The sequence below is a fragment of the Dysidea avara genome, chromosome 2, assembly GCF_963678975.1.
Source record: "Dysidea avara chromosome 2, odDysAvar1.4, whole genome shotgun sequence".
NCBI classification, from domain to species: domain Eukaryota; kingdom Metazoa; phylum Porifera; class Demospongiae; order Dictyoceratida; family Dysideidae; genus Dysidea; species Dysidea avara.
In genome coordinates, this window is record NC_089273.1 from 44,082,683 (window position 1) to 44,107,741 (window position 25,059).

General features: G+C 40.0%; 1 protein-coding gene across 4 annotated transcripts; it reads right to left on the reverse strand.

Annotated features, from left to right (window-relative positions):
- Window positions 1–324: 324 nt before the first annotated feature.
- On the reverse strand, window positions 325–11,759 carry LOC136247436 (zinc finger SWIM domain-containing protein 3-like). 4 transcript variants are annotated; one of them, XM_066039157.1, is made up of 6 exons: window positions 11,316–11,759; window positions 11,060–11,168; window positions 10,774–11,005; window positions 852–998; window positions 747–775; window positions 487–616 (listed from the first exon to the last, which is right to left on the reverse strand). In XM_066039157.1, exons 1-6 carry the CDS (start codon window positions 11,633–11,635, stop codon window positions 605–607), a joined length of 849 nt encoding a protein of 282 aa, XP_065895229.1. In that variant the 5' UTR covers window positions 11,636–11,759; the 3' UTR covers window positions 487–604. The 4 variants fall into 4 exon arrangements, 3 of the variants coding, with proteins under 3 accessions (XP_065895227.1, XP_065895229.1, XP_065895226.1); XM_066039155.1 differs by having other exon boundaries at window positions 325–775; window positions 11,316–11,736; XM_066039154.1 differs by lacking the exons at window positions 487–616; window positions 747–775; window positions 852–998 and adding exons at window positions 2,290–2,642; window positions 2,690–4,027.
- Between the last annotated feature and the right edge of the window lie 13,300 nt (window positions 11,760–25,059).

Genomic DNA, 25,059 nt, shown 5'->3' on the forward strand with positions numbered 1-25,059 from the left:
ACTACATGGTACTTAACTTGACTATCAAGAAGCCAATCAACTTGTGACATTGACTATCAGTGTTTGCAAATGTATGGACGTATATGATGAGCTGAAATGCCTGATACAGTGGAACCTGTCTTAGTGGCCACCTTTATAGAAAAACCACCTCTCTATAAAGGCCAACTATAAATTCCCACAGTGAGACATTTCTGTATTAATCCAACAGTATAAAGCAGCCACCTGCATATTAAGGCCAAGAAATTTTGGCCCAAAGGTGACTGGCTTAGACAGGTTCCACTGTATTTACTTGTTTACCCAACATCCATGCATAGAATGAGACAATTATCATTTGGCTATAACTGCTTCTGAAAAAATCTTCCAAAAATTAGTTACATGATTTAGGAAGTTCACTGCATTTCAAACTGGTGAAGTCAATGTGCATGGCACTGTCTACAAAACCAGTGTTTCTTCTTGGGCAATTTAGACAAGCCAACACATCGAAAATGAAACCATGTCAAACAAGAATCACATAAAACAGATTGGTCACTGTGAAGGTCGTGTTGGCACACACTGCATATCCACACTGTCTTCTTTTTCTTTTGTCTGATGATGTCTTCAACAATCATCCATGCATCTGTTGAGAAATATTTTCTGACCAAACACACATCAACATTTTCATCCAACACAGAGTTAGGAACTAGCTCAGTCCTACATTCAACATCCTCCTCTTCAATAAGTATTCCCTTTTTAGTGGCATCAATTACCTCTTTGTCAACAAACCAATTTAAGATCACTAAACAATTAAAAGTCAACATTCATTGACAATATTCAGCGACTATTTACAGGCTCAAGCACTGATGTGTGCTCACCCTTCTCCTTATCAGATGTGTGTAATCGGATGAATGGGCAAGGTCCTTCAACACCTCTTCTATTTTTCTTCTTTGGAAGACCCACTACTGTTAGTTCACTGCCCCTCGGACGTCCCCGTTTCTTTATTGCTGAAGGAACCTTTATATCTTTAAGAAAAGAACTATACATAAATAACTAATATACATGATGGACTAAGTTATGCCAGGAGCTTATGAGCCGCCGAAGGAGCATGAAACTTACGTAGCCTGCTGGGTGCCATCAAAATCCAAATTCATTAGCGATTAGTTTCCATATAAGGAAAGTAAAATCTCATTAATTGACGCTGTATACTAATTGTGCGCGACACTCGTAGCAATTTATTCAAAAAACATGACATAATTTGGATTGTGATGGAACCGAGTTTCATGCTCCTTCGCCGTCTTCGGTGGCTCATAAGCTCCTGGTTATGCATTGTTTGCTTATTTTGTTCTTGTAAGATTTAAGTACAGTATGTAATATTCTACCACAGATTGGACGGATTTGGGAAAAAAGGCAACAACCACATTCTTAATCAAAGCACACTCAACACACACATGTGTACAAGTACATGTGCATAGCTAAGGATTACAATTAGCATTATGATAAAGTGTATGTGAATAGCCTGTTCATATATGTGACTATCTCTGGAAAAACCGGTCTTATCGCCCATTTAAAAGTATCGAGAAATGCCAGTTTTAAATATTCAGAGTGTTGTAGCTGGCCAATGGTGGTAGCTACGCATACCAAATTTTCACACATTTTACAACAATTTCTTACCTTCCAGATCATCCACTGAAGTAGTCAACAGCTAAATTTCCCACCATTTTAGAGCTGTACAGCCACACACAGCCATCTCCTGGTTGGCCAGGGCTCCATCAAGACCCCAAACCACTCGTATGGCTCATTACTGTGCTTGAAAAAAGCAGCCAGCTAAAGCAGACCACTTTACTCTGGTCGCCTGTGACAGTGAAATTTGATAGTGCATTCATTAAACTTTGTGTTTGTGTGAAAAAATCAAACTTTCTGTCTTGGGCAATAAGACCAGTTTTCGCAGATCCAGTTACATATGTACTGTACAGTAGAACCTGTCTTAGTGGTCACCTGTATAGAAAGGCCACCTCTCTAAAAGGCCAAATTTAAATTTCCCCTAGTGAGACATTGACACAGTAATCAGAACAACCTGCCAACTAAGGCCAAGAAATTTTGGCCCAAAGGTGACTGGCTTACAAAGGTTCCACTGTGCTGCTCTATGATACAAACATGAAATATTGTACCTCGCAAAACACTAGTACAATTTCTTTCATTAAACACTGTTGCCTGTGGTTGACTGAATGCTGCATTGACCACCACTGCCTGTGGTTGACAGGACACTGTATTGACCACTGCCTGTGGTTGACTGAATGCTGTGTTGACCATCGCTGCCTGTGGGTGACTGGACACTGTATTGACCACTACCTGTGGTTGACCGAACGCTGTGTTAGCCACCCCTGCTTGACTAGACACTGCATTGACCACTGTTGCCAATGGTTGACTGGATACTGCATTAACCACTGTCACCTGACTGGATGATGCACTGACCACTGTTGCCTGACATGACACTGCATTGACCACTGTTTCCTGTGGTGGACTAGACACACTAGTCGCATTGAAGACACTCGATGGCTGACTATCAAACACTGTTTCGTAATCTGCATTTTCACTTGTGTTACTAGGAGAGCGAGAAACTTCTCCTTCACTATCATCATCATACTCGCTTGCTTCATCAGATGAGCCTGCAAAAAAGTCACAATTCAACTAATACTTCTAATTGTGATCCTACCTCTGTTTATCTCAATCAGCCCAACTTCTTCACCACGTTTCCAGTAATCAGTTAGATCTCTTAATAGTTTTAGTCTACGTTTGAAGTGTATGTGTGATGCAACACTGGCGACTGATGCTAACTCTGAAGAAATAACTACAGCTTTACGATATTTCTCATGTTGGCTAAGCGCTCGGCGCTTATTACATGACTTCACAACTGATAAAGATGCTGTTTCTTGGGAAGTTGAAAATATTCGCTAGGTTGATTTGTAGTAAGCTGTTGTCCATCGCTGCTCACATACAGTTGGATCATAAAGTGGTTTTCCAAGCTTAATTCGTAAAGCAAATATGTGACGACATGGCAGGCAGATTGAAGAGTAGAAGCCACATGCACACTTTTCAAGACTAACAGTCCTCTCTCCTTCTGATGTCTGGACAATATATCTGCCATTGTCTTCTTTGATTTCTTTCACCTTCTTTGCTAGCTCTAATTGCTTAAGAACTAATGTTGAAGCATACAATGTAAGCAATTTTGTATACTCACTCTCTGGACTTCCTTGTGAAAAAGGCTGCACCTTTGTCTTCTGAAACATTACAGCAGCTTTGTGATCACGTTCAGTTCTTAATGCAGTCAGGATGACAAAAAAATGACTAATGAATTCTTCAAGGGAACTGTTACGGCTGGTGACTTGCTTAAGTTTACCGTTAATGCTTTCAAGCCTGTTGTTAGTTGTGTTTAAAAAGGTCCCACTGCAAGCAGCTATTCCCATTACCCATTCATCCTTTATTGGATGCCAGCATTCATCAAAGTATTCTAGGACCTGTTTAGGAGCATCCCGTTGAAACTGAACAGACAAGCTATTGTACTCAGCTTCTGACTTAGCATAAGCCATTTTTTGGATCAATTCTAGAGACACAGTCCTTGCTCCAGATGAAATTCCAAGCTTATCACAAGATATTTCTCGACGGAAACTACGTAAAGTGTGAAACAGACAAATGAGAATTTTGGCACTTGGTAGACATTTTTTCAGCACATCTCGCTCCCCTATGTCTTTATCAGCCATCACAACTCTGATTTTCTCCCACCTACTGTTGTGCTTCTTAAATGCATCTACCATCCACTGCATTCCATCAGCATCCTCAGTTACCAACATGGCAACGCCAACAACTTCACTCAGACCATTTGAATCTTCACACAGGAAAAGGTATATTGGTACACCAAGTTGCAACAACTTGTAAGTAGCATCAACAAACACAATTTCTGGATAAGCATCAAATGCCTCCCTCATTTGCAGATCTTGAAAGAACAGCCCTCTAAATTCATTATCTTTGTTGCAAAATACTTCCACACTGGCACCTAACATTAAAATTCATGGTCATAAACTTGGAAAGTTAATTAGGTACATACCATATTTACTTGATTTGTGTCGCACGGGTACTATTATTTTTCTGCCCAAAAACAAGGATAGAACCCTTTAAATAGTGCCACACTGCAGTACTATATGAGGGTGCACTACAAATATTTTAAACCTGCCTACTACTACCCATCCTATAGCATTATCCTTTTATAAACAATCACAACACATAGCTACTAATTTGTTTATATACAAAACCTTTTTCACTCAGGCCATCACAGCACCATTGAGGTGGAGGTTATGATAATATAGTGGACTGTACCTGGTCACAGCACCAAAATGCTGCGGAACGTTCCTATCCTGGACAGGTCCGACTCGGGATTGGCGGAGTGGAGGAGGATTCGAGCCACGTACAATCTGAACACCTCGTGTTGTACCCACAATCGAAAGTATATAACATACACGTGCAGTACAGACATGCGCACAATATAATAATTAAATAATTAGAGTTCTAAATAGGGAAGTTACTGTTCAGTCGTCATGACATCCTCCGGGGGGGCAGCAAGGATTCTGGCCCAAGTCTTGAACTGTTCAGTTGCCCTTCTCGCTGAAGCTCGTCTCGGATGAGACCCCCCAGTCTCTGAATCTGTCCGTACCACTGGTTGCTCAGGTTGTAACTTGGGTCCTGGAGTAGGCTGCACATTCCCATCAGTATCCTCCTGTCCAGCAGTTACCTCCAAAGGGTAGAGCCTTGTGATAGCCCTGTTAGTTGTCCCATTATTTGTTCTAATTGTTGCTGCTCGCACTAATCCATCTCTTCCAATGATAAGGTCCTCAATCACAGCCATCTTCCAAGTAGCTCGGGGAGCATCATCATGAATGAGCACTACATCACCCTTTTTCACCAGTTGAATGTTATTACCTGAGGTCTTGTGATGTTCCCTTAACGAAGTCAAGTATTCATGACGCCATCTTGTTTGAAAGTCCCTGATTATGGCTGCTTGAGTGTTAGCACTCTTCCTCATTGAAGTGGCATTTCCAAATGTGGGATCAGTAAGTTCATCGACATCCACCATCTCATGGGGAAGGCAAGTAATTCTTCTCCCGTGCAGCAAGTGAGCAGGTGTCAGTGGCTCAGGGTCACCCATCTCTGATGACACAAACGTTAGGGGATGATCATTCAAGATGGCCTCAATCTCCACAACAATAGTCTCTAGGGTTTGGAGAGATACATGCCGCCTTCCAAGGACCTTCTTAATGGTGGTTTTTGTGAGCCCCACTAGCCTTTCCCAGAAGCCACCATACCAGGGGGCTCTCTTGGGTATGAACTGCCAAGTGACACCTCTCCTTCCTAACTCCTCCTTAACTTCTGTCTTCTCCATCAGTATATATATAAGCGAAGTTCCTCAGCTGCCGACATGTATGTAGAGCCATTGTCAGATATCATCAACTTCGGCAGTGACCTCCGGCCAGCAAATTTGCGGAAGGCCAAAAGGAAAGTTTCAGTAGATAGATCTTGTACAATTTCCAAGTGAACTGCGTGGGTAGTAGCGCAGGTAAAAAGGCACAAATAAACCTTCACTTCTTGTTCAGCTCGTTTCACATATAGTGCTCCGGTAAAATCTACCCCCGTATATGTGAAGGGATGAACATCTTGTGTCCACAAACAAGGTAGTGGAGGTGGATCTGGTGCTGAATATGGCTGCCCTATCACTCGTAAGCAGGTAACACAGTGGCGTAAAATTGATTTGATATACTGGCGTGCGGCTGGAATCCAGTATGTCTGGCGTAAGGCAGTTAGTGTGACACCAGTGCCAGCATGGTGCAGTGTCACATGTACATCGTGGACAATCAAATAGGAAAACCGATGTCTAGGAGGTATGAGGTAGGGGAATTTGGTTGTTTTACTCACCGGAGCGTTGTGGATGCGTCCACCACAGTGTAGGAATTCATGTTCGTCCAGAAACAGTCTAAGCTGACGAACAAGTAGTAGTCTAGATGTCTTCGGTTGCCTGGCTACAAGCTTCAGATTGGCTATCTCCTTCTTATACACATCCTGCTGTACATCTTTCACCCACTTGAACCTCACTGTAGTGAACTCCATGGCACTGATTGGTCCATAACGTCGGTGGTCTGGTTGAGCTCTTACATTATCTATGAAGCGGAACACATAAGCAGTTACACGTAATAGCTTACTAAGAGTGTTGAAGCGATCTAGCATGATGACACAATGTAAACCAACTGTAGGTGTGATGGGTTCAGCTGGAACAAACTCAGTTGCTACTGCTGCTGCAACAAGAAGGGGCGGTAGAATTGGCTGATCAAAGGATGGCCATCTGATAGGTGTAGTGAGCCATGCTGGTCCGTGCTGCCATAATGTGGATGACATCAGTGCCTCTGTGGTGATTCCCCTTGTAAGTAAGTCTGCTGGATTCTCCAGGGTGGGGCAGTATTTCCACTCAGCTGTTGGTAGTAGTGACTGAATCTCAGTTATGCGGTGACGAACAAATGTTGGTAGTTGCTTGCGACTATTCACCCAGTGTAATACAATTTGGCTGTCCGACCAAACAAAGATAGATGGGTCTTTGAGGGGAATTGCCTTCACCACAAAGTGGGTCAAACGTGTTGCAACCAATGCCGCCATGAGTTCCAAGCGTGGTAATGTGAGTTCTTTCAGGGGTGCCACACGAGATTTAGCCACTATGAACGATACTTCATCACCCTGTGTGAGAAATACTACAGCACCGTAAGCCTTCAGGCTTGCATCAGCAAATGAGTGTAGTACTGGTTGCACGAAAGCTGAAGAAAAGTACCTTCTACTAACAGAAAGTTGAGTGACTGACTTCAAATCAGAGGCAACATCTATCCACTCTTTATGGATCTCTTCATCTAAGGGCTCATCCCAAGCAACCTTACGTATCCACAGCTTCTGCATCAGTATTTTAGCTCTAATAACTACTGGAGCTGCAAGGCCTAGTGGGTCAAATATCTTGGAAAGATCTTGCAAGACTTCTCTTTTAGTCACCAGATGATCATGTGCCAAAATAGTGGGTTTGGCTGCTAGGGAGAGCTTGTCTGTTGTAGGATTCCATCGCAGACCTAGTATGTTGACTGACTGACTGTCATCACTGACGTTGTCTTGAGCTGCAATTGTCATCAACTCAGTACTATTGGATGACCAACTGCGCAAATTCATGTTAGCACTGGACATTATAGCTCTTGCTTCTCTGTAGTAGCTTATGACTGCTTGTTCTGTTGCACCACCAGTTATGACATTGTCTACGTACAGGTTTGATCTCATGTCATCAGAAACGGCTGTGTTTTGCTGCTGAAGATGGTACTGCAAAACAGCATTGAGCATGAAAGGTGAGCTTGTCGCACCAAATGGAACGACATTAAACCGATAAATACAAAACTGGCTGGATACATCAGTAGGATCGGTTAACCAGAAGAAGCGAGTATAGTCTCTATCATCGGGATGTAGACGGACGTGTAAGAACGCCTTCTCTATATCAGTAGACACTCCAAAGCGATGACTCCTGAAACGAACGAGGATAGAGCATATATCACTAACACAGGGTGAACCGATCAACAGACAGTCATTGAGACATGGATATCCAGACGATTGCCGACAGCTGCAATCAAAAACAATCCGTATAGGAGTTGTTGGCGAGTCTTTCTCAACTGCATGGTGTGGGATGTAGTGGATACTGGATTCATTATCTGTTGACTTTACACGTTCAATAAATCCTCTAGCCTCTTGTTCGACAATGATGCTATTGTATACCATTAGTAGGTTTGGTGTTTTAGCCAGCCGTTTAAGCATTTGACGTGTTCTGTTCTGAGCAATAATGAGGTTGTTGGGTAAGGTGGGAGGATTGGGTCGCCAAGGAAACCTGGCAACGTAAGCCCCATCAGGGTCTCTGGTGATACACGAAGAGATGTAGTGTTGAAGCATATCTTCTTCAGCACTGAGATCACTCATTGACACTCCTACAGATTCCAGGTTCCAAAAACGTTCAAGGTCAAAGTCACATTGTTGATTGACTGTTAACATCATGGTGCTGATGTTTGAGTGCTGAGTGTTAGCCAGTTGTACTGGTCCTGAGAGAAGGTAGCCCAGTTTAGAAGCCACTGCAGTAGGTCCTCCTCCTACTCCTCTTACAATGTGATCTCCTACAATGTCCCAGTAGTGGTCCACACCAACTAATAGAGAAATCTCAAATTCGCATTCTGCGGAAAGTGGATGAGCCAACTGGAGGTTCTGTAGGTGTGGTAGGTGAGTCATACTGATGCTAGTAGTGTTCTGTAGTGGCGTAGCGATACGTGGTACAATTATCACTGACAGCGGTATAGCATGTCCATCGTTGGTCAACAAGTTGATCATGGCAACATCCATCTTGCGGTTAAGTTGACAGTTTGCTCCAAAGGAAGAGATGTTGATGTCTTCTTGTTGATAAGGTTGTAGCACTAAGGAGCAGGCCAGATCTTGAGTGATAAATGATCGCTGGGATCCCTCGTCAAATAGCAGGTTGGCTACTGTACTTCTGTTCCCATGTGAGACTGTTGCTATAGCAGTCTTGAGTAAGCATACTCTGTTCAGTGTAGTGCAGGATGGTGGCAAAGTCATGGACAATGAGGTAGTGTCAGTTGTGTTAGAGCTCACAGGATTTGTTGGTGGGAGATTACAGATCTGCGGCTGTGTATTGTTAGCTGGTGGAATGGGATAACCTGAGACTGCACCAGTGTGGTGTTGTCCAACGTGCGTAGGTTGTGAGGAGTGTCCAGTATGTGGCTTAGCATGTTGGCCAGTGGGTTGCGGCTCATAACTGCATAGGCTCGTGTGATGCTTACGCCTACAATTGTGACATCTGTGCTTGGAATTACAGTAGGAGACCTTATGATGACCCAAACAATTGAAGCAGAGCTTTTCTTGACGAACTACAGCTGAGCGTTGCTTTGGGTCCTTGATAACATCACACACAGAAGGGGAGTGTGGGCCTTTGCAGAATGGACACTGCGGTTTACCTCTGGCTCCACCAATAGACTTGTTAGTAGCTGCAGCATGAAACAGTGCAGTCGGTGGCAAGGTAGAATTATGAGCATCTGTCTGTGACGATGATCCTGCCTCAAGAATGTAAATTTCAGTGAGGATGGCTTCTTGCAGTTCATCAATTTTCCACTCTTGTCTCCCATGTGCCCTGGCTAGGTTCTGTTTGATCTTGGGTGGAATTTTCCCAAGAATGATAGTGACAAGCATGCTGCTGTAAGTGTCTTGTGATTTTCCAAGTGAAGCCAGGCTACGGATGTGCCCTTCAATAGTGTCATGAAACTCACGTAGGCTGGCGAGTGTACCACTAGGACTATGGATATCAATTAAAGCTTGCATGTGAGCCTCTATCTGTTTATGTGGTTGACCAAAACGTTCCTTTAACAGGTCAATGGAGTGTTGGTAATTAGCATTAGTCAGTTGGAAGCCTGCAATAACACGAGCTGCTTCTCCTTGTAGTTGGCTTCTGAGATAACTCAACTTCTGTACTCCAGTTAAGGAGGTGCTATTGTGCACAGATGCTTCAAAGGTATCCCAGAATGACTGCCACAGAATGGGATTGCCACTGAATTGTGGTAATTCTAACTTAGGTAGACGGGTAACAGTGCTTGCATGATCTGCCTGACGCTCGGTGGCAGGTGGGGGAGGTGCACGTGGAGAGATTGTTGTGTCTCTTGCAGTGATAGAACTTAGGCGATGGGTTATCTTGGCTTTTGCTCTTGATATCGCAGCGTTGGTCTCTTCAGCTTGCAGTATTTCAGCTTCAATGGCCTCGTCTTCTTCGGTAGCTTCAAGTATCTTAGCGTCTAATGGGGTTATAAGTTCGTGCTTACGTATAAGCTGATCATGGAGATCCCTCAGAGTGGCTGTATTATCTTCGCTGAGGGGTTGTGGGTTCGCTAACACTTCGTCGACGCTCGCCAATATCTTCTTAAGGTGTGTTCTGTATCCTCTCCGTGAACATTGGGCTCGCTTAATGTCCGCCATAATCCGTCTTCTTCAGCTCACAGCACCAAAATGAGGTGGAGGTTATGATAATATAGTGGACTGTACCTGGTCACAGCACCAAAATGCTGCGGAACGTTCCTATCCTGGACAGGTCTGACTCGGGATTGGCGGAGTGGAGGAGGATTCGAGCCACGTACAATCTGAACACCTCGTGTTGTACCCACAATCGAAAGTATATAACATACACGTGCAGTACAGACATGCGCACAATATAATAATTAAATAATTAGAGTTCTAAATAGGGAAGTTACTGTTCAGTCGTCATGACAACCATCAATATTATTAAACATGACACACCTTGTGTTACACGGTCAACTAATATCTGGAATTTCGATCGTGTGACAGCTGTGTAAGTTTTTGAGGACAATGCTTTGCTTACATCTGATCAAGATGGAGATGAATGCTAAAGGTATGGTAGTACTAATAATAGGTATTTTACAAAAGTGTAGTGTAGTACTATTCGAGGGTGCGGTACAATTCCTAGAAACAAGGCAGGACAAATCAAGTGAATATGGTAAATTAGATTCTGGGGAGTTCCTAACAAGTCATAGGCACACAAATTTTCAAGTCTGAGATTCTAGACTATTACAATACCACATATTCTAAAAGTTGCTATAAAATAAGTGACCAAATTTTGCATAACTGATTGATCAGGGAATACAAAATTCTAACATGAGATAGCAGTCTTACCATATTTATCAGTAAGTAAGTTGACAGTTGCATTCAAATCATTCCGGGTCTCTTGCCTTTTTCTGGTATTGTTAATGTTGGCAAGATCTTTTAGTAGTATTACTTTTCCAGTTTCCTGACAAAGTGTCTGCTGCACTAGCTTATTGTTTGCTTTCATTTCCAGCAACTTAGCTGCTTTCTCCTTGACTTCTTTTGGTAAACGTCTTTGTTGGGGAAGATGGTTAAACAGTTCCTATCACAGTAAGGACCAGTGTACAGAACGGCAACACAGAACATGTAGGGCTACCTGAGACAAGTCATGGCTATGTTCCAAGCATAAGCTCTTTACTTCCAAAGCATCACCAGCTGCATTTGCCCTCAGTGATATGTTTACTGGACAATCTTGCTTGAAGGTCCTTTTAACAAGAAAAACAGAATACATAAGCATAGCTGGCTGTAAAAGAAGGTGCATACAGCAACACAACTCAATAAACAGATGTGTATATATATAGCTATTTATACGCTACTCAGTAGCTAGACAGTGTATACGACAGATACATTACCAAGTGTTCCTTTGTTCCTTTCCTTGGGGTCTAAATGACTGGCCACCATGGATGCAGCAAAACTTGACTTCATAATACTTAAGGGAAGGACTGATGGTACGGGCCAATCGTTTACTGGCGGCTGCTACTGTTCTTGCGTCGCGTTTCCAAAACTTTGTGAAGGTGGCCCTTTCATAAGCCTCCAGTCGCTTGGAAACGTCTTCATAATTGAAGAACAGGTCTCCTACAGTAAAGCCCGTTCTGTCCAAGTCAGTCTCAACTTCCGTTTCAATACACTGGACCTCAGTTTGACCATCGGCGTCGTCACGCTCTTCCGCCATGCTTGCTATCCGTACGCGGTCGGTTTTGCATTCCGTATATTACCGGTCTTTTTAAACAGTGGGTAAAATCCCGTTACCGGTATTATAATGTTGATTTTGTAAATACCGGTACCGGGAGGTTAGCCACAGCGTCACTCAAATTGTGACCCGGTCTGCGAAAAGGGCTCTTATAGCCTTTCCAATTATCCATGTTTGGCTAATCGTAACTCCTAATCTACTAACGCTATCACCATGTAATTACACCCACAGCTACTGCCAGGTTAGGGTTGTTGAGTGACCAAATTGTAGGCTTGTACCATATTCACCAGTCAAGTTATGGGTTACCATATATATGCAATTGGAAAGGCTATAAGAGCCCTTTTCGCAGACCGGGTCACAATTGTTTTCGTAAAAGTGTGTGTGTGTACCTATCTACCTATCTACCTATGTTTGTCCGTACGCACCCACGTGAGCAAAATCATTTAATAACGATAAAAGCAGCTTTTACGTAAGAAGTAAAAGTGAAATGAAGTCTGTATTAAACTTCTGCACAGGTGAACTTTGCTCTGAGGTGGTTTCTTTTCGGCGGACTGAAATACGGGTGTGGTGACTTTCCTCAGACTACCTCCCCCTTGAGGTTTTCAGGCATTTAGCAACTGAAAAACAACGGTGCAGGCCTCGTACACTGCCAAGAATAGCCTATCGCTTCGAGTTGAAAGGGGGCGTATCCCTTACGTACGCGAACGAAAATGAAGAGCAGCTTTGAGGCTTTGTCGAGAGAATTTGTGGGAAAAACACGTTAGTCACACTATAAAACAGTTTAGAAGATAGTTTTGTGCGTAATATGTTGGTTAAAGCGGTTTATTTAACAAACGCTTCCTTAGCAGTGCATAGCAACGTAATTGAACGAATTACGAATATTTCATGAATTACGAAATACGAGAAATAGCTAATTATATTATTGCACAACCCAAACTACCCTATCGTAAAGTAGTAATACATAGTTGGTTAATTCATAGTAGTATATACTGTCTATAGTTATTCCAGATGAGTTAGCTAGCTGCATGGCGCCTGGTTTTTAGAAGTAGCACAACATCAACTTGTTATTGATGGTTTCACGTAACCACAGGAGTTTAAAGTAATAATGTGGATTAAAGTTAGCTGACTTGACTGTAACAACAAAGATTGTGTGAATTTATCATTTACAGAGACACCATCATGAGTGATGTTTAGAATACACTATGATCTGTGATCATAGCAGTCATAGAATTTATGAAGTGTATAAATAACTGTTAATTATGAAATGCTGTAAATACAAATTGTACTGACAATGCATATAATCTCACTGCATGTTGGTGGAGGATCAAGTCACCAATATCTTAGGTCTGGGATGTTGCCTGAGTCAAGATACTGTCTTGTAGGCTTTACCATTCTAACAGATTCCTACTGGACAATAGAACACCATTAGTTGTAATGATGTAATAGCCTTGAGTGTCCACAAGGTTATTACATCATTACAACTAATGATGTCTAAGTGTATTATTTTAATGTACAGAATAACACAGATTATAAAATTTTTGTATATAACTTTCATGATCCATAACTTTTTATGTTCTGTTAATACATTATGGTGTATGTAGTTTGTGTTGATATAATGTGTTACTGGACCTGTGGAAACCAGACATGTGGTACATGCCATCATATACCAAATAACTCTCAATACTGGAATGGAATATCTCCATGCATTCTATGACTTGAATCACAAAGCTAATTGAAAGGTATCAGCTCTGAAAATTTGCTGAGGATAGCAAAGCATTAAAACAATTTAGCTTCATGAAATTTTAAAATAAGTAGTCAACATCTAGCTATGTGTGGATGTCTCCTATACTTACAGACAGATGTATTATATTGTATATGAATTATCTTGAAAACAACTCTGTGTGTTCTGTTCAGAGTATTTTGTGTGGGAGTTAGTATTTTTAAAGACTAGTTTGTCAGCACCTTCATATGGTGACCACTGTGTATATGTGTGTGTTTGCATGTGTGTGTGTGTGTGTGCGTGTGTGTGTGTGTGTTGGTGTGTGTGTGTGTTGGTGTGTGTGTGTGTATGTGTGTGTGTGTGTGTGTGTGTGTGTGTGTGTGTGTGTTTGTGTGTGTGTGTGTGTGTGTGTGTAATTTTTCAATGAAACAAACATTAATTTTTAGAGAATTTTTATAGAAACATTATTTTAATGTACCAGCATTTTATGTCAATATACTAGCTAGTCAAATAGCTACCACAACACATAGCTTAATGGCCTTTAACAATTCAATGAAATATGAATCTTTTACTGTAACAGAAATATTAATATTATTTTTCAATACTGTAACCAATATTTTCCATCCATGCTAGCTGAACAAATGATGTGTAATGTGGTTAGCCATGATATACTCTCATAATTTTGACCATAATAGGTGCTTTGAAGGATACGCATGAGACCAAGTAGTTTACTGTACAGTAAATTATCTGTGCAAAATGAATGCCATGGGAAAGGATTGACATATTAATTATTAATTATATAGTCTCATGTAGTCTGACCACTATACCTTTCTACTTTTCACCCACACATCCATGCTTACAAACACACACACATTGCTTTCCCTTGGCTTACCAGTGGTCATTGTCTAGGGTTCTTTACAGGCTTTCACTTCATCTTGTGGCTCAAATACTGTTGTCCCACTTAGCGGAGTACGCACACTTCCTCCGGCAGATTTTTTTCGACAGAGACCAAATATACTGATACTATCAGTGATCCATTTTCCTATATGTATATTGCAGTAATAAGTTGAAGATTGTTCAATTTTTTAACCACACATATACAAGTCAATAATTTCATTTGGTGAAATGTATTTCAATTTCAAAACAAGGAAATCTCTTGATACAGCTCATTATCTATAAAACGTCTGTAGATAACCACATATGTACAATGTGAGTCATAATCTAGTATAATAGTGCTGTGATTAATTCTTTTAAAATATTGTGACTAGTTTTGTGAAAAGCAAGCTATTTAGTAGTCATTAGCTTGCAAAAAAACTTCACAAACAAGTATAAGAAAAAATTAAGAATTTTAAATTAGAGTCGGGACAGTGTATAGTGCTGCAATAAAAATGCACTGCACAGTAGGGATATTCACTTCTTATTGTTTTACAGTATTTGGACATTACGTACTACTCTGATCCAGCTTGTTTCAGTACTTTTTATTGCAGCACTATACACTGTCCCTACTCTAATTTAAAATTCCTAACATTTTCTTATACTTGTATATTATACTACCAATCTGGATACCAAAAATGGTGCAACTGTAGCTTGGGTGAAAAAAGTAGTGACATCAGTGAGAGCTGTCATAACAAAATTTAAAAAGAGGGAGCTAAACAGGATGGTGTCTGGTACAATGTGTGAAGCTCACTCAGTATGTGGAACATGTGTTTTATAGAGGAATGCTTCAATAAGTTGTTTTTTTTTGGAGAAATTAGCACTGCTTGAAGGTTCTTAGTTTACTAATTTGTTAAGATGCCTTACTGTAGATATACTGATAGTAAAGTGTCAGTAGACTTAAGTATATGGACAATAATTATTTTACTAAGTTTTAAACTCTCAGTAAAACATCAGTGAATGCGGGTTTACTGAAAAACTACTAAAATAACAAACAATTAATTGTTCCATGTACTGGGGATATACCACTGTAGTAAACTAAGATACTTCAAGCAGTGTAGCCTTTTGAGATTGAATTTCATAAGAGGCTTAAGTTTGGTTCATGTTTGCTCTATTAGAGTATTTATTGTATCTGGCTGCTCTATTAGACTATAATTATTGTACTTTAGAAGTGGAAGGGCTAAGCCCTATCTAAAGTAAGAGTGGGAAGCTTTATCCCAAGTAGCCTCTCTCCACCCACCTGTTGCTACATGGCTATGCCTATGAATGAAATTAAAAGTGGCAGTCAATAAATGGCTGATCACGTCACTGTAATTACCATTTTTAAAATGTACACAGTCGTTATTAAAATCTTTTAGTATTAACATAATAGCAGCCATTTATTGGTCACCACCTTTGATTTCTTACAACAGGCTTTCGAAAGTTGCTACAGCTTGACTATTTATTGCATGGATTGTATATCTCAAAAAATAATGCTATGATTATATGCTCGCTGTTTAAGTACAACAATAAAGTAGTTGGTACTTTTTAAAAATTAGCACAAACAAATTGTTACATATTATATTCCATTATAATACTGTCAGTTAATAACATCTACCAAGAGTAAATAGGAAACTGCAAAATAAGTATTTGTTAGCTGCTACTGTATGCAAAATACACTGCAAAAATTGCTAAGCTTGAAAATAGAACATGAGGGAATGTGTATAGGTGTACATTGTATGTATTTTGTGTGTGTAATAAAATACTGCAATTAGTTTGTAAACAATCAGTCTTCAATCTCAATGATAGAATCACGACAGTGAACAGCTTCATCATCAGTTTCTGTCTTCCTGCTACAGTGAATATTAAAGAACACAATATTACTCACTGCTTTACAAGTTGCAATGAAAAGCAGATTCAATAATAATGATTTCCTAGTTAGCTACATTTGCAAGGTTTTTATTAATAATTCAAACGATTAATATATAGTTATAACTTTGCACTGCAATTGGGTGTAATAAACAGAACACAAAACGTGACCAGATTTTGGAAAATCAGCCTTAATGTGTCATTTTACAACTCAAAATATTTCTTATTAAAATAAGGCATTCAAAGCTACCAATCAGCTTTACACTAGTCAGTACCTTGCAGTATAACAAATTGTGTGAAATATTTATATCAGATGTATAAGTGCTCTAGTGGTGACACATGTGCATATCAATGTGTATTTCAAGCATGACATTAAGACTTTTTTTCCCCAAAATCCAGTTACAAATAGAGTAATTATCAACCATATTACAAAACATGATTGAGCCTCCTATAAAACTGGGTAGCTATGTGGGTATGGATTCTCCAAAAAATTCAAAATCTCATGCTAATAATTAAGTGATCAAATTTTGGAAAATCACCTATATGGGTGCATTTCACACCTTATATATTTAATGATCAAATCACAAACTCTATAGTGCAAATCTATACTTGTTAATGGTTGTAAGTCATTCTCAATGCATTAAATTGCAAGAAAATTCTTGAAATATTTTTAAAACTGTGTCCTGCTTTTATTAGCAACCCACTAAACATGAAAATTCCAATTATTTCACACGAGCCCATATAGGTGATTTTCCAAAATTCAGTTACATACATACCTTTTAATGCCATGTATTATGGCATGCTTGTAAACAAGTAATTGGCTTTATTACATAACTCACAGAATGCTAGAGTATATTATTACAGTATAATTAAAGGAATAAAATATGATGTGTCATGTGATGTAATTGGTAATGCAGACACAGAGAGTCATATACGTGTAATTTTTTACAGTACCACTTATGGTAATATCATTTACTTCTTACTGGCTACTTACATATCACATACGTAAGCATTCCTCCTGCTGTTATCATCAATAACACTATCAACAAAGTCTCTCATTGGTATTTGATTGTTATCATTGATATTATCTGGTTTAGGTGGTATACAATGTTCAGTGATTTGCTTGATTTTACTCTTGTAAAGATAAATTTCCATCATCAGAAAAGCTACTAGTGGTAGTATGACTAAAATGATAGTAAATGCTAACAACAAATCTGGATCAGAAGTGTCAACAAGTGGTATCATTGAAACTACAACCATCAACTGTAACACCAGGCCATCAAATAGGTTCAGAATTTTACTTGCATATGGCTTTAGTGATGCTTGTATCAAAGACAATTTAGAATTTGTAGTGATCAACAGATAATGGGTGGTATTGTCATTAGATGGATAAGCAATAATTATCAGAATAATCACCAGTCGACATATCATGTAATAAGCAGCAAAACAACGATATTTGTCCTTGTAACATCCTTGAAAGTGATCAAGCAATGGCTTTAATCTTGTAAAGTTGACCTTGCTATTAAGGAATGGTTCAACTAGAAGCAGAAGTGGTAGACCAATCACAATCACTAGTGTACATAATATTGCTATGATAACACATGGTAAATGACGACCATGAAAATACTCTATGTCAGGTGACAGGTAAGTGTAAACCTTATTGATATTGAGAAATGTCAGTGATCTCAATAGCAGTAATGAAGTTGTGGCCACAGAAGTGTATGATAATAATAGAAGATAGCATATAACATGGATAATTCCCCTACTCACAAATGCTGAAATTCTGTAAGATACCCTTGCTAACAGGCAAAGTATTCCTACAATGATGGTGACTGCTAGTGGATGTGTATAATGAATAAATTCTTGGTCAATACCACTTAGATTCTTTACAAAGCAAAGTTGTCCTAGAAATTGTGGAGTAATCTTTGCTATACTGGACATGATGCTTACAGTTGTAAACAATCCTGTCGAGATGTATAAACGTTCACTTAGTAAAATATCCACCACACTGTAATAGTATGTAATAGCATAGAAGTATCCAATCCCAGCATGATAGTATGTCATAATAGACACTAGTATAACTATGACTATCCAGTATATCATTGATAATGTGACTACCAGTGCTGTCTGTCCTGTTGTACACTTTTTAACACTTACACAGTCTACAGAATCAAATGAAAGAGTGTAGCCTTCTTTACAACTACCACAAGCAGTACCAGATCTGTGTGAAAGACACTGATTTATTCTTACTGGTGAAAGTTGGTAAAAGTCATTGCTAGTTTTGCAACATGTAAAATTGCAGTAATTATTAGGACAAATGGCCACTGTAGTTTTATTACCAATCACACCAAACCAATAACCTTCCTTAATGATTGATGTGCTATCAATACAAGATATGATGTCATTATCATTGTAGCATATACACCTTTGTGTTGTGTTATCATAGTGGAAACTAGGGTGACATGGTGATAAATGAACAATCAGTTGTACAGAAACTGTTTTCAGGTCTGACTGACTGCTTGAATGTGAAGCAAATCTCATTGAAAAATTTTCTGCTATAGTCACTTTGTCTCCTGTTAAACTAAGTCCTTGTAGTACATCACATGAAATTAGCACATAATCTGAGTCAGCAATATGGTGAGCTTTATCAGAACTGCTCACTGAAAACTGTGTTGCAACAGCTTGTTTGTTGTAATAGTCCCAGACACAACCATTGACCGCAATTTTCTGACCAAGCATTATATTCCTTACAATATAAGTCTCACAATTTGTGTGATCATCGTCTATACACATAGCTGGTTCAAATAATACTAGTTTATTTGGAGAAGTAGAGATTTAGTCAACAAACTGTCTTTGTCTACTAGATGTTACAGCAGTACCTACTATTATACTGTTATTTAAATCTAATCCAAAACAGCCAAGCTGTAAAAAAAGAGTGCGGCCCTGAGAAAGGCTATGGTGAAAAAAGATGTGAAATCCAAGGTGGCGGCCAAGAAATGGCTGTGATGGTAGGTTAATGGTAAAAATTTTAATAACGACAATTCAAGTGAATTTTGTGCCAAGACCAAGCGGCACCAAATTCACTGAATTGCTGTTATTAAAATTTTTACCATTAACCTACCATCACAGCCATTTCTTGGCCGCCACCTTGGATTTCACATCTTTTTTCACCATAGCCTTTCTCAGGGCCGCACTCTTTTTTTACAGCTTGGCTGTTTTGGATTAGATTTCACTTCTTTTTGCATTTGTATACCCCAAAGCCGACCTATGGCCGGCTTTAGGGCTTTTTAACCTGTCATTTTTTTCTTTACTACAGGAAGAAGAAAAGATGAAGCAGGGTGATTTCTTTGTAGCTGACCTCTCTGCAAGGTGATCCTTCTAGCTGATCCCTCTACCAGATAACTTGTTTGTAGCTGAACTCTCTGCAAGGTGATCCTTCTAGCTGATCCCTCTACCAGATAACTTGTTTGTAGCTGAACTCTCTACAGGGTGATTTGTTTGTAGCTGAACTCTCTACAAGGTAACTTCTTCTAGCTGATCTTTCTACAGGGTGATTTGTTTGTAGCTGAATTCTCTACAGGGCGATTTGTTTGCAGCTAAACTGCTGAACTCTCTACAATGTAACTTCTTCTAGCTAAACTCTCTACGGGTGGCTTGTTTCTAGCTGATCTCTCTACAGGGTGACTTGTTTGTAGCTGAACTCTCTACAAGGTAACTTCTTCTGGCTGATCTTTCTACAGGGTGATTTGTTTGTAGCTGAATTCTCTACAGGGTGATTTGTTTGCAGCTAAACTGCTGAACTCTCTACAATGTAACTTCTTCTAGCTAAACTCTCTACGGGTGGCTTGTTTCTAGCTAATCTCTCTACAGGGTGACTTGTTTGTAGCTGAACTCTCTACAAGGTGATTTGTTTGTAGCTGAACTCTCTACAAGGTAACTTCTTCTAGCTAATCTTTCTACAGGGTGATTTGTTTGTAGCTGAATTCTCTACAGGACGATTTGTTTGCAGCTAAACTCTCTACATGGTAGTTTCTTTGTAGCTGAACTCTCTACAATGTAACTTCTTCTAGCTGAACTCTCTAAAGGATGACTTGTTTCTAGCTGATCTCTCTACAGGGTGACTTGTTTGTAGCTGAACTCTCTACAGGGTGATTTGTTTGTAGCTGAACTCTCTACAAGGTAACTTCTTCTAGCTGATCTTTCTACAGGGTGATTTGTTTGTAGCTGAATTCTCTACAGGGCAATTTGTTTGCAGCTGAACTCTCTACATGGTAGTTTCTTTGTAGCCGAACTCTCTACAGTGTAACTTATTCTAGCTGAACTATCTACGGGTGGCTTGTTTCTAGTTGATCTCTCTACAGGGTGACTTGTTTCTAGCTGAACTCTCTACAAGGTGATTTGTTTGTAGCTGAACTCTCTACAAGGTAACTTCTTCTAGCTGATCTTTCTACAGGGTGATTTGTTTGTAGCTGAATTCTCTACAGGGCGATTTGTTTGCAGCTGAACTCTTTACATGGTAGTTTCTTTGTAGCTGAACTCTCTACAATGTAACTTCTTCTAGCTGAACCCTCTACATGGTGACTTGTTTGAAGCTGAACTCTCTACAGGGTGATTTGTTTGTAGCTGAACTCTCTACAAGGTAACTTCTTCTAGCTGATCTTTCTACAGGGTGATTTGTTTGTAGCTGAATTCTCTACAGGGCGATTTGTTTGCAGCTGAACTCTCTACAAGGTAGCTTCTTTGTAGCTGAACTCTCTACAATGTAACTTCTTCTAGCTGAACTCTCTACGGGTGGCTTGTTTCTAGCTGAACTCTCTACAGGGTGACTTGTTTCTATCTGAACTCTCTACAAGGTGATTTGTTTGTAGCTGAACCCTCTACAAGGTAACTTCTTCTGTAGCTGAATTCTCTACATGGTAGTTTCTTTGTAGCTGAACTCTCTACAATGTAACTTCTTCTAGCTGAACTCTCTACAGGATGACTTGTTTCTAGCTGATCTCTCTACAGGGTGACTTGTTTGTAGCTGAACTGTCTACAGGGTGATTTGTTTGTAGCTGAACTCTCTACAAGGTAACTTCTTCTAGCTGAACTCTCTACAGGATGACTTGTTTGTAGCTGATCTCTCTGCAGGGTGACTTGTTTGTAGCTGAACTCTCTACAGGGTGATTTGTTTGTAGCTGAACTCTCTACAAGGTAACTTCTTCTAGCTGAACTCTCTACATGGTGACTTGTTTGTAGCTGAACTCTCTACAATGTAACTTCTTCTAGCTGAACTCTCTATGGGTGGCTTGTTTCTAGCTGATCTCTCTACAGGGTGACTTGTTTCTAGCTGAACTCTCTACAGGGTGATTTGTTTGTAGCTGAACTCTCTACAAGGTAACTTCTTCTAGCTGATCTTTCTACAGGGTGATTTGTTTGTAGCTGAATTCTCTACAGGGCAATTTGTTTGCAGCTGAACTCTCTACATGGTAGTTTCTTTGTAGCCGAACTCTCTACAGTGTAACTTATTCTAGCTGAACTATCTACGGGTGGCTTGTTTCTAGTTGATCTCTCTACAGGGTGACTTGTTTCTAGCTGAACTCTCTACAAGGTGATTTGTTTGAAGCTGAACTCTCTACATGGTAACTTCTTCTAGCTGATCTTTTTACAGGGTGATTTGTTTGTAGCTGAATTCTCTACAGGGCAATTTGTTTGCAGCTGAACTCTCTACATGGTAGTTTCTTTGTAGCTGAACTCTCTACAGTGTAACTTATTCTAGCTGAACTATCTACGGGTGGCTTGTTTCTAGTTGATCTCTCTACAGGGTGACTTGTTTCTAGCTGAACTCTCTGCAAGGTGATTTGTTTGTAGCTGAACTCTCTACAAGGTAACTTCTTCTAGCTGATCTTTTTACAGGGTGATTTGTTTGTAGCTGAATTCTCTACAGGGCGATTTGTTTGCAGCTGAACTCTTTACATGGTAGTTTCTTTGTAGCTGAACTCTCTACAATGTAACTTCTTCTAGCTGAACTCTCTACATGGTGACTTGTTTGAAGCTGAACTCTCTACAGGGTGATTTGTTTGTAGCTGAACTCTCTACAAGGTAACTTCTTCTAGCTGATCTTTCTACAGGGTGATTTGTTTGTAGCTGAATTCTCTACAGGGCGATTTGTTTGCAGCTGAACTCTCTACAAGGTAGCTTCTTTGTAGCTGAACTCTCTACAATGTAACTTCTTCTAGCTGAACTCTCTACGGGTGGCTTGTTTCTAGCTGAACTCTCTACAGGGTGACTTGTTTCTATCTGAACTCTCTACAAGGTGATTTGTTTGTAGCTGAACCCTCTACAAGGTAACTTCTTCTGTAGCTGAATTCTCTACATGGTAGTTTCTTTGTAGCTGAACTCTCTACAATGTAACTTCTTCTAGCTGAACTCTCTACAGGATGACTTGTTTCTAGCTGATCTCTCTACAGGGTGACTTGTTTGTAGCTGAACTGTCTACAGGGTGATTTGTTTGTAGCTGAACTCTCTACAAGGTAACTTCTTCTAGCTGAACTCTCTACAGGATGACTTGTTTGTAGCTGATCTCTCTGCAGGGTGACTTGTTTGTAGCTGAACTCTCTACAGGGTGATTTGTTTGTAGCTGAACTCTCTACAAGGTAACTTCTTCTAGCTGAACTCTCTACATGGTGACTTGTTTGTAGCTGAACTCTCTACAATGTAACTTCTTCTAGCTGAACTCTCTATGGGTGGCTTGTTTCTAGCTGATCTCTCTACAGGGTGACTTGTTTCTAGCTGAACTCTCTACAGGGTGATTTGTTTGTAGCTGAACTCTCTACAAGGTAACTTCTTCTAGCTGACCTTTCTACAGGGTGATTTGTTTGTAGCTGAACTCTCTACAAGGTAACTTCTTCTAGCGGATCTTTCTACAGGGTGATTTGTTTGTAGCTGAACTCTCTACAGGGCGATTTATTTGCAGCTGAACTCTCTACAAGGTAGCTTCTTTGTAGCTGAACTCTCTACAATGTAACTTCTTCTAGCTGAACTCTCTACATGGTGACTTGTTTGAAGCTGAACTCTCTACAGGGTGATTTGTTTGTAGCTGAACTCTCTACAAGGTAACTTCTTCTAGCGGATCTTTCTACAGGGTGATTTGTCTGTAGCTGAACTCTCTACAGGGCGATTTATTTGCAGCTGAACTCTCTACAAGGTAGCTTCTTTGTAGCTGAACTCTCTACAATGTAACTTCTTCTAGCTGAACTCTCTACATGGTGACTTGTTTGAAGCTGAACTCTCTACAGGGTGATTTGTTTGTAGCTGAACTCTCTACAAGGTAACTTCTTCTAGCTGACCTTTCTACAGGGTGATTTGTTTGTAGCTGAATTCTCTACAGGGCGATTTGTTTGCAGCTGAACTCTCTACAAGGTAGCTTCTTTGTAGCTGAACTCTCTACAATGCAACTTCTTCTAGCTGAACTCTCTACGGGTGGCTTGTTTCTAGCTGATCTCTCTACAGGGTGACTTGTTTCTAGCTGAACTCTCTACAGGGTGATTTGTTTGTAGCTGAACTCTCTACAAGGTAACTTCTTCTAGCTGACCTTTCTACAGGGTGATTTGTTTGTAGCTGAACTCTCTACAAGGTAACTTCTTCTAGCGGATCTTTCTACAGGGTGATTTGTTTGTAGCTGAACTCTCTACAGGGCGATTTATTTGCAGCTGAACTCTCTACATGGTAGTTTCTTTGTAGCTGAACTCTGTACAACGTAACTTCTTCTAGCTGAACTCTCTACAGGATGACTTGTTTCTAGCTGATCTCTCTACAGGGTGACTTGTTTGTAACTGAACTTTCTACAGGGTAATTTGTTTGTAGCTGAACTCTCTACAAGGTAACTTCTTCTAGCTGATCTCTCTACAGGGTGACTTGTTTGTAGCTGAACTCTCTACAGGGTGATTTGTTTGTAGCTGAACTCTCTACAAGGTAACTTCTTCTAACTGATCTCTCTACAGGATGACTTGTTTCTAACTGAACTCTCTACAGTGTGATCTGTTCATAGCGGAACTTTTTACTGGGTGATTTGTTTGTAGCTAAACTCTTTGCATGATTGTTTCTTTGTAACTGAACTCTCTACAAGGTAACTTCTTCTAGCTGATCTCTCTACAGGGCAATTTGTTTGTAGCTGAATTCTCTACAGGGTGATTTATTTGAGCTGAACTCTCTACATGATGGTTTATTTGTAGCTGAACTCTCTATTAGGTACCTTCTTCTAGCTGATCTGACTACAGGGTGACTTGTTTGTAGCTGAATTCCCCACAGAATAACTTACAATGTAATATAACTGAGTAAATTATAAATGCAGCTGAATGCTTTATTAGGGTGACTGTTCTATTAGAGTATCTCGATCTCGCATTTGCTGCACCTAGTTGCCTTTCGAATCATAACTCAGTGATTTGTAATCCGATTCTTCTGTACTACTGCAAGGACCTTCTATGATGATTATTCCAGCTACATACTGATTTTCAGCTCGTTGCTCTAAGCGGTTTGCCTGGTAGATACGAAAACTAATAGTTTTTTTATTCATAAAAATCGATCGCGTAATTTTGACACAGGTTGGGTTTCGTGTCATATCTCCATGGTCTTTATCCCGATTCCTTTCAAACCACAAAAAGGCACTCCTACGATGGTTGCTCCATCTACATATCAATTTTCAACTGATTCCTCCAAGGCGTTTACCCTGTAGGCGTGACAGACCTTCGACCTTATTTTACGCAAATAATCGGTCATAACTCCGTGACTGTTCATCGGATTCCTACCAAAGTTGGTACGGAGATCCGCCTTAATGAGCCCTTTAAGTGTGCCAAATTTCAGCCAAATCCGAGCACGCATTCGTGTTTTATGGCGAATTTTGCGAAGTGTGCGAAATGAAGAAGAT

Excerpts from the sequence above, each read along its gene's own strand:
- LOC136247436 (XM_066039154.1), bottom strand. The coding sequence starts at position 11,635 with ATGGCGGAAGAGCGTGACGACGCCGATGGTCAAACTGAGGTCCAGTGT. Across the intron at positions 11,006-11,059 it reads ATAGCCATGACTTGTCTCAG|GAACTGTTTAACCATCTTCC; the intron begins GTAGCCCTACAT and ends TTACTGTGATAG. Across the intron at positions 4,028-10,773 it reads CTTACTTACTGATAAATATG|GTGCCAGTGTGGAAGTATTT; the intron begins GTAAGACTGCTA and ends TTTTAATGTTAG.